The sequence below is a fragment of the Polypterus senegalus genome, chromosome 10, assembly GCF_016835505.1.
Source record: "Polypterus senegalus isolate Bchr_013 chromosome 10, ASM1683550v1, whole genome shotgun sequence".
Lineage (NCBI taxonomy): Eukaryota > Metazoa > Chordata > Cladistia > Polypteriformes > Polypteridae > Polypterus > Polypterus senegalus.
In genome coordinates, this window is record NC_053163.1 from 158,768,965 (window position 1) to 158,779,184 (window position 10,220).

Below are 10,220 nucleotides of genomic sequence, written 5' to 3' on the forward strand. Positions count from 1 at the left end.
CAGTCTACACCCCATAATGACAAAGTGAGGACATACATCTTCAGGAAGGTGACATCTGTCGTTCCTAGAAGTATTCAGACCCTGAATTCAGTTCTTTGTAGGAGCCCCCCTGTCAGTATGAGTGTTTGTAAGTCTCTACAAGCTCTGCACACTTTGATTTGGGCAGCTTATCCCATTCTCCCTGGTAGATCCTGTGAAGCTCCGTTAGACTGGATGGGAAGTGTCTGTCAACTTCCATCTTCGTGTCGCTCCACAGCTGTTCTATGGGGGTTTAAGTCTGGGCTTTGGCTGGACGGCCACTCGAGTGACTTGACCCGGGAGCCACTCCAACGTTGTCTTGGCTGTAAGGTGGGCCATCTCCTCATTGTGAGGTGGTGTGCCCTCCGGAGTTGATGGTTCTTCCAGGTCCTCCCCTCTGTACTGACGAGTCTCCCTGTCCCCAGCACCCCACTGACATGATGCGCCACCATCAGGATGGCATTAGGCAGGTGACCTTCGGCAGACGTAGCGTTTGGAGTTTTGATTTCAGACCAGAGAATCTTTGTCCTGGTGGTTTCCGAATCCTTGAAATCGCTGCTTGCCTTTTTAACTCAGGAGTGGCCCTCGTCTTGTCACTTTGCCTGGTTGGTGGGCTGCTTCTGTAATGGCCGCCCTCCCTGACTGAGGGCCTTCTTTTATGGTCTAGACAGTCGATTCTACAAAGAGTTCCGGTGGCTCCAAAACTCATAATTGTTGAGACCACCATGTTCCCGGACCACTCACAGATTTAGAAGTGGGCTGATCCACCTTTGCCCTGATCTTTACCTCACCACAATTCGATTATGGAGGTCCACTGAGAGTCCCTTGGACGTCATGACTTGGTTTTTGTGGACTGTGGGTCCTTCTATTCACAGTGTGTCCATGTGTATGCCTTTCTACACGATGTCCAATCCATCGAATTAGCCACCATGGGACTCCAATGAAGTTCTCGACACGTTAAAACAAACAGCAGGCCTCTAAGCCCCCAAATCTGGAGGGCCACAGCAAAAGGGGTCTGAATACTTTGAGGAACGAGAGACATCAGCTTTGGAATTGTAATACATTTGCAAACTCGTTGTCACACACGTGCGAATGGGGGGCAGCTAATGGACCTGAACAGTGATAGTTCGATGCCAGACCAGGGGGTGGCAAGCTGCGCTGACTTTCTCTCTCAATCCTCTGCACAGACCATTCACGGGAAATCTCACCGGGTCCCAGCGTCCTTGAGGACGTCACTTCTGTTTCTTCAGTGCTTAGGATGACGTCACACCTGGGGCTGCCGCTATGATTCACGGTAGTTCCAGTGCCTGCAATGACATCACTTCCGATTCCAGCACTTATGATGATGTCACTTCTGTTTCCAGCGCCTATGATGACGTCAGTTCAGTTCCTGCCATTATAATGACATCAGTTCTGGTGCCTACGAAAACGTCACTTCCAGTTCTGGCACCTGTGATGACATCAATTCCATTTTTCGGCGCCTTTAATGATATCATATCCGTTTTCCCAGTGCCTATGATGACGTCACACCCAGTGTCGCCGTTATGATGATGTCACTTCTGGTTCCACCGCATGTGATGATGTCACTTCCATTTTCCAACACCTATAATGACATGACACCCAGTGCCGCTGCTATGAGGATGTCACTTGCGGTTCCAGCGCCTATGATGACATCACTTCCAGTCCCACCGATACGATGATGCCACATCCAGTTCCGGTGCCTACGATGACGTCACTTCAGGTTCTGGCACCTGTGATGATGTCACTTCCATTTTCCAGCGCCTATGATGACATCATATCTGTTTTCCCAGCGCCTATGATGATGTCACACCCAGTGTCGTCGTTATGATGATGTCACTTCCGGTTCCGGCACCTGTGATGATGTCACTTCCTTTTTCCAACATATATGATGACTTCACATCCGGTGCCGCTGCTATGATGATGTCACATACGGTTCCAGCGCCTATGATGACATCACTTCCAGTCCCACCAATACGATGATGTTACGTCCGGTTCCAGTGCCTACGATGATGCCATCTTTACTCTTATGAGTCAGTTCTGTTTTGGACTCTGAGCTGAAAACAACTCAAGAAGTTTACCCTTTTTGCAGCCAGGGCATAACATAAGGGTGGCTGCCCCAAACCTTTAATGTCTGCTGTTCATTCTTGTGACAACAACATCACTTTGTCATTATGGGCTCTCGAGTGTTGATGGACGGGCACAGATGCCCACTTTCTCCATTTCAATCGGAATCTACGACACCACAAAGTGTGCAGCACGTGAAGGGGTCCGAGGACTTTTGGAGTCCCCTGCACTCCGTTTTGCCTGCCCAGTTTGGGGTGCACTTACTTTTGCACTGTTGCTAATCCCGTCGTTTTTCTGCTACTTGCGTGATTTTTCTCTAAACCAACGGGTGGGATTGGCAATTTCACACGTAGGTGGGACGTTCTGATTAAATTAGCAAGTTTGTAGTAAAACTAAGGAAATCCAAAATGACTCCAGGGATTCGCACACTGTGCAGGGATGGCACCAAGATAAAGTGGGTACCGTAACTTGAAATTAAAATGCAAAGCCGATGAGTCGCCATGCCAGGCCCTTCTGAGTGCGTTTCGGTGGCACGGTGTGGCAGTGGAGGTGGCACGTCTCAGGCGGCTGTGTTTTTGTGTACAGGTCCAGTCCTGCGTCTCCGGACCCTTCAGGCTGACTGCTGCCTGTGCTCGTTTCACTTCTTTAGCCCCCCCGAAGGCCTCATGAAGATGGCGCACATTTATTTGTGTGCGGGTCCCAGGGTGGGGAGTCAGAGGCCGGCCGATGGATCACAGCGCTGCTATCGACGTCCGTCAGCGTCACCCACAGATCAATGGCCCACTCGCCCCACTGATGACCCGTTGCTCTACAGATGGCGAATCGGTCCAAACACGTCAGGGAGACGACCTTCTGCTGACTGTGCCACAAAAACCAAAGTGCCGGGCTGGGCCAGGAGACCTCATCACTCACACGGGGGACCATGGAGTGCCTTTGGATGCCTCCGCCGGCTCGCGGTCCTGATCGATCACCGTTGGTGTTTCAGACAGCCAGAGCCGCAGGTGACAGCGACAAGTGACCCGGGGGAGCGCGTGACCGACGAGATGAAGAAGAGCAGGCAGAAGGAGCGAGGCAGATCAAAGGCGACACGCACATCCCTCACGCCATTGATTTCTTGCTTTGTGTTGTCAATGTGGGACACGGCTGACCCTCTAGGACCCCCGGTGGCAATGGATTTCCGTTATTTTACTCCGGAGTGGCACAGATCTGCCAGCTTGTTTTAGGGGGCTTGTGTCCGGGGTTGGGGGGGGGCGTCGGTTGTGCTACGCACATCCCAAATGAGCTCCCGCAAATGAACATGCAGGCTGGGGGGTCTCCCATTCTTCATCCTGTTCATTGTATTTCAAGGTCTTTTCCTCATTGACTTGACTTGGCACCTCTTTATTATTATCTAGTGGGGGGAGGGGGGGGGTGCCAGCTAAACCTCAGAATGAAACGCCACGGGCAGTCTGCCCCGCATGAGTGTGGAATCTGAGCAAGAGACGTTCAGTGGTGGGGACCTGCAAGGCAGATGAGCAAGCAGACAGACACACGGCCAGCCTTATGTAGGGGACCACCGTCCATCTGTCTGTCTGCCCATCCGGTCACGAGAACCTGCATGCGGTCCGGGCAGCACCAGGCACTAGGCAGGAACCACCCAGGGCCAGAGGCCAGTTTTCATTTGAGCCGTGCTGTTAGTAGAGGTGAACGTGCCTCCTTATCCTTCTTCTTCTTATTATTATTATTATATTTATTATTATTACTACTATATTATTATTATTATTATTAATTTTCATTCATGTATCCATTGTGAAACTTGTTTAATCCAGCATGGACACCTGGGGCTGGAGCCTATCCTGGTAGCACTCACTGTAAAGCAGAAACCACATAATGGAATGCCATTATTATTATTAAGTCATATGTTTATACATTATTGTTATTATTATTACTGTGAGCCCATAAATCCAATTAACCTGTGATTATGAAAATTGTTTAATCCAGCACAGGGACACGGCCTGGGGCTTATGTTGGCAGCATTTACTGCAAAGCAGGAACCATCCCTAGATGGGAGGCCATTGTTATTGCTATCATCCCTGCTAGCAAAGCACAGTGGCTGCTTATTACGCACAGGGGCACAGGGGGACAATGGAAAGTCCACCCGTTTTTATTGTGTTGTTTATTAACAAATTTACAGACTTCTGTTCACCGGATATGCTGGTACATTCGTCTCTCTTTGTGCTCCGTGTTGTGGACGCTGGATGACCTGACGCCAGGATGGACATTTTATCACTTTATAAATACAAAGAGTGGTGCTAATGGTGTTCTTCTTCTTCTTTATTATTATTATTATTATTCATTCAATAAAAAATATTCAAATTAAATCGGTTTCATCTAGCACAGGGTCATGATGGCTGGAGCCTATTATGCAAATCAGGGACCAGTCCAGTGCACAAGGGGTGCCATTATTTATTTATTTATATATTTATTTATTTATTTATTTATTGTGACTCCTGTTTAAGGCAGCATCTGTTCATGAGGCTAAGGCCTATCCTGCCAGCATTCGGTGTAAAGCAGGAACCACCCAGGGTTGGATGTCATTTGTTATTATTATTATTATTAGCAGTGGTAGTATCATCATTAGTGGTGGTGGTGTTTTTGTTGTTATTATTAATACTAATTCTAATAATAAAAAATGATTGCTATCATTATTATTATTATTATTTATCCATTATGAAATTTGTTTAATCCAGCACTGGCACGTGGGGCTGGAGCCTACCTTGGCCTCACTTACTGCAAAGCAGGAACCACACCTGGATCTGGGCTACTATTATTATTATTATTAGAAAAAGAAGAATGGTGATGGCTGTGTTTTTTTTATTATTACTAATATTAATACTAATAATAATAAGAACAACAAGATTAGCAGTGTTGGTGTTTTTTCACTATTCTTCTTCTTCTTATTATTATTCTTTTTCACTATTATTATTATTATTATTATTATTACTCATCCAAACTCTTTAATGAAATTCGTTTCACGTAGCACAGAGTCATAGTGGCTGGAGCCCATCATGGCAACATCAAGGCAGAAACCAGCCATAAGTTGGATGTCTTCTTCTTCTTAATAATAATAATAATAATAATAATAATTAATAATAATTAATAATATTATTTTATTCATATGTCCATTATGAATTCCGCGTGGGAGAAAAGAGGTGGAGCCCATACTGGCAGAATTTGGTGCAAAGCAGGAAGCAGCACTGAATGTGACTATTATTATTATTATTATTATTATTATTATTATTGTTGTTGTTTTAGTAATTTATTTTCTTGACTATCATTATTTTTTTTAACTTATTTTGTTTGATTCCATTCTTCTTCCTTGTCTTCCTCACTCTATTATAATGTACTCTGCACTCCTGACCACATTGCTCCAATAAACCTGCTCTCCTTCATCTCCTTCATTCTCTCAGCTCACAACTTACTCCCTGTGCTCCTCTCCTCTCCCCACCTCTCGTCTCCCCTTCCCATTCCTCCTCCTCCTCCTCCTGATTCCCCAGCCACCTTCTCATTTGTCACATAACTGCTAATTGCCCGCCTTTTCAGGTCTCTACTTTGCCGCCATGGCTGCCAGGACCTGACGGGGTCTCTTAGATCAACAAGTGGCTCAGTTTGAGTTTGGTGTTGTTGCAAAGCTGCGACCCCCTAGTGGCTTTACTGAAGCAGTCCGTCCTGAACCTGCAGCTCCTCTGCTGCTGGGCACAAAGTAGGGCGAGAGCGCCCCCTGAGCCCCCCGTCTCATTTTACAAGTGATGAGTTTGTGTTTTTTTTTTCTTTGTCTTTCAGCGTCGCCACATCCCAGTATTGTTGGGAAGCCATGTCTGAAGCTGAAGGTCTACGTGAGACCCACAAGTAAGTGACGCTGACATGGCTCTCGTGACGCTGTCTGGTGGTGTTTCTTTCTTTCTTTCTGTTTTCTATATAGTGCCTTTCAAAGTGATCACGTACGTCTTCTTTTTGTTTTCATAGCGCCTGCTGAAGGCAAACTCTGTCTTTTTTATTATAGAATCTCTTTCATCGTAATCATTCCTAGGTTTTGTTATTTATTTCATTATATGGTGCCTTGTTCAGTGCTCTCTGACACATATCATTATATAGTGCCTTTCATAGTGTTCACTCATATATTACTAGTTTTATTTATACTGTCTTTCTTGTTTATATAATGTCTTTGATAATTTCCTTTTGTTATATAGTGCCTTTCATGGTGCTCACTCAAAGACTTTTCCCTCATTATATAATGCTTTTAATAGGTAGTATGCATTTCCTTCATTATTATATAGTGCCTTTCATGGTGCTGCTGCAGGACTTTTCTTTCATTCAGTGACGTGTGGTGAGGTTCATGGCTGGTGACTCCTTCAGAGTCAGATTTACAAATCTATGAGCCCCAAAGAGTCGCTTATTGACTATTCAGTGGGCAGCCAGCATGCACATGGACTACTGGTTATGTTTCATATCCCATCAGCATTCCTTACACACGCATAGACAGGTAAGCCGTATATTCGGATAAGAAAGAACGTCACATTTATAGCGGAGAGGGAGAGCGAACAGAGCGCATTTGCTCCTCACCCTCCATGTGTTCTAAATTTGCCGTTGCAATTTCACAATTCAAACTCCTTTCAATACAAATGAAAGTACTGAGTGGCGTACAAAAAAAAAACGGACTGCATTTTTGACCTTCATTGAAACATTTAGTTTTTCTTTAATCCTGATGCCTTAATCAATTTAAATACAGACTAGTTCGACAAAAGCATAACAAGAACAACAAAAGAATATTTTATAGAAGGACAAAATTTAGCTTTTAAATATTGGATTGTTTCTTTTCTTATTCTGATCCCATTTTTTTTATAAAACTGAAAACCGTTTATGGTCTTAGGTTTATTTGTAAATGAAGTCCATGGGCCTTTCCTTCTCCACGAAAATCTCCGTCACTTTCTTGTAAAAGTCCCTCCTTATTTTCCTTTAGTTTTAAAAATCTTTAATTAATCTTCCATGTTGGCAGTCAGTCGGAGCAAAAAATAAGTGCAGTGCACTTGACTTTCTGATGTCGCTAACTTAGAACAACAGCAGCAACGAGCACCTGATGAGCTCACATGCGCCCCCTTCAGGGCCGCACGGTACTGTCTGCCTCACCCTGTGCCTTTTCACTGCGGTTTTGTGTCCGATCAGCAACACTAAATATGTCACACACATTCATTAAAGATATTAGCAAGGCTGTGGAAAGTCAGGGTGAATAATAAACGTGTCTGCACACCTTATATTGGTGACATACAGAGAGACAGCGACGGCACGCGCATCAACCCCGTGAGTGAAGGAGCGCACAGTCCGAGGGGAGGTAAGGCTTGTCGCTGCCTCACCTCACGCCTCTTCATTGTATTTGAACAGGAAATGCGCCAATTCAGCGATTTTGACTATAAAAATGATCAAAGTTATTGGAATCATACAGGAAACACATTTATAGCACAGACCAGTGGACTGCACATTTGTTTTATGTTATCATTATTAATATTTTACTTTTTATGATGACAGTTGAGGTCACCTGCCTCCCCTGACCACACATCCTTGCTTTCATTATATAGCATCTTTCATAGCGATCACTCAAAGGTTTCTTTCTTTCTTTCTTTCTTTCTTTCTTTCTTTCCCACCTTAGACTCACGTCTGTCTCTCATTTTCTTCCTTTCTTTTTTATTTTTTCTTTCTCTCTTTTCTGTGTTTCAGACGACTCCGTCTACGAGTCCCCCGAGCCTTTCCTCACGGATGACAACTTGGCCTCGTCGCCCGCGTCCCCGGCGCTGTCACTGCTCCTCTTCCTGCTCCTCCTGCTGCTGGCCACCTCATAGCGTGGCCTCCGCGACCAGGGGACGCCTCCTCCGTGAACTGTCACCGCCCCCGAGCCGACCCATGGAACGCGATCCCGGTGTTCTTGAATTTGATTGGTTGTTTTGAGGTTTTTTGTTCTGATTTTCTTTAATGTCTTTATTTTTTGTGGTGGACCAGACACACAAAGCCTGAGCGGCGTTGATGCGAGGCGCCCCAGTCCCAGGAGGGACAGACGGACACGGACTGAGCGACTGACTGAGTGGACGGGCGCCTCGACGCAGCCGAGCCTTTCTTTCTTTCTTTCTTTCTTTTCCACTTGTACTTTTCCGTGTGCGGCGAGCCCCAGTGGAGGCGCCCTGGAGAGCCGGTGACACTCGTCAGTCCTGCTCCTCCGCCGCCGCCCTGCTCCGGTCGCACAGGACCACGACTCTGCCAAAGACCACTCGTCTACGCTGTTTACTTTGCGCGGCAGTCGGGGAGGCGGTGACGGAGCGGCGGGCCACAGGCTACTCTGGACTCCCATCGGGAGGTGGGCGCACACAGCGGAGCTGGAGGGACACAACACGGTGGACAAAAGCACACACGAGAGACGGAGGTCACTGGACAAAAAGGCACCAAGAAGGATCTGAAACTGTTGGGAAAAAATAGGAGCAAAAAAAAAAATACAACGGAAATGACGACAAAAACATCAGATTGGCAAAATTCAAAGCAGCAGAGAAACGGACACGTCCTGCATAAATGCGAAAGGTGGGAAAAAAATCAATACGGGACGAAGAAACGCTGAGCACTCCGAAAAATCAATGAAACGAAATACAAGGAAAAAAATAAAAAGAGGGACATGAAATGAAACTGAACTGACATCAGCGTTTTACCAAAGCAACGAAAATCAGCCACAAATGGGAAAAAAAAACAAAGATCACGAAAAATAATAAATGTCGAAATGAAAAGTTTCAAAAACTATAAAATATAAAAAGTATTTTTCAACATCAAATGCAAAAAAATCATTAAATTGATTCAAATCTGTTGGTAGAAAAATTTGAAATGCAAAAATAACAATCTCATTTTTTTAAAAAATCAAAGGTGAAATTTATATAAAAAACTGCAAATTCAACAAAAAAAATCAAATCAATTTTTTATTTAAAAAATCTAAAATAATTGAACTAAATCAAACACAAAAATACTACTAATGTAATGAGATGTTTGCAAAAAACTATCAAATGCAAAAAAAACCTATTTTTTTAGCAAAAATATAAAATGCAAACAAAAATTGATTTTTATTAAAGTAAGTACAAAAGAAAATTATCGACAAAAATATATAACGCAGAAAGTTAAAAAAAACATTTTACAAAAATATAAGAAATAAGATATATTAGAAATATCTAAAAATTATAAAAAGCAAAATGATTTAAAGCAATTCATTGTATAAAACCAAGTGCACATTTACATAATTTCATTTTACAAAAATCGTGTTTGCAGAAAGTATAAAATTAATTTTTTATATAATTTATTTGTAGAAATCAAACAAAAAAGTCATGACAACATATTTGGCACTAGTATAAAATACAAAGACAAATTAGTTCAATCAAATTATTTTACAAAATGTGGCCAAAAAGCATAAAACACAAGAATAGTTTTAATGAATATTTTTACAAAATCAGAAATGGAATATTATTACAAATTATCTGCAAAAGTGTAAAATACAACATCATTTACATCAGTTCATTGTATAAAACCAAAAGGAAAAGAAAATAATCTGCAAAGATAAAAAATTTTAAAAATAATTTTAATAGATACCTTTTTATGTTTGGTTATGTAAAATTATTACAAATTATCTGCAGAAAGATACAAAATAATTAATCAATATATTGTATAAAACTAGACAAAAAATACATTTGCAAAAATCATTTATACAAATTCATCTTAGAAAAAGAATGCTGGTAAAAAGCAGAACATTCAAAATTTTAATTAAATTATTTGCAGAAATCCAACACAAATATAATTAAAGTATTTTTAACAAACATACAAAACAACTTTTTAAAAAATCAAAGAAGATAAATTAATTTAAAAATTGTTGACAAAAAAATCTAAAATACACAAAAATAGTATTATTAAAAGTTTTATTAAATCAAGCATAAAAAGTTATTACAAGTTATCTACAAAATACAAAGTATTTTAAATCCACCGAGCAGCAAACACATATTATAATTGGCAAAAAGTTTAAAGTTGAATGATTTAAATACATCATGTTACAAAAATAATGGTTG

The 10,220-nt window shown here is 42.4% G+C and overlaps 1 protein-coding gene across 1 annotated transcript in view; it reads left to right on the plus strand.

The window, feature by feature from the left end:
* The window catches only part of efna2a (ephrin-A2a), a 337,155-nt gene extending 328,443 nt beyond the window's left edge, over positions 1 to 8,712 (plus strand). Inside the window, exons 3-4 of the mRNA XM_039767128.1 lie at positions 5,926 to 5,991; positions 7,855 to 8,712. Coding sequence (XP_039623062.1) covers positions 5,926 to 5,991; positions 7,855 to 7,976 — 188 coding nt within the window. The 3' untranslated portion in view covers positions 7,977 to 8,712. The remainder of the gene's footprint in view (positions 1 to 5,925; positions 5,992 to 7,854) is intronic.
* The last annotated feature ends 1,508 nt before the right edge of the window (positions 8,713 to 10,220 follow it).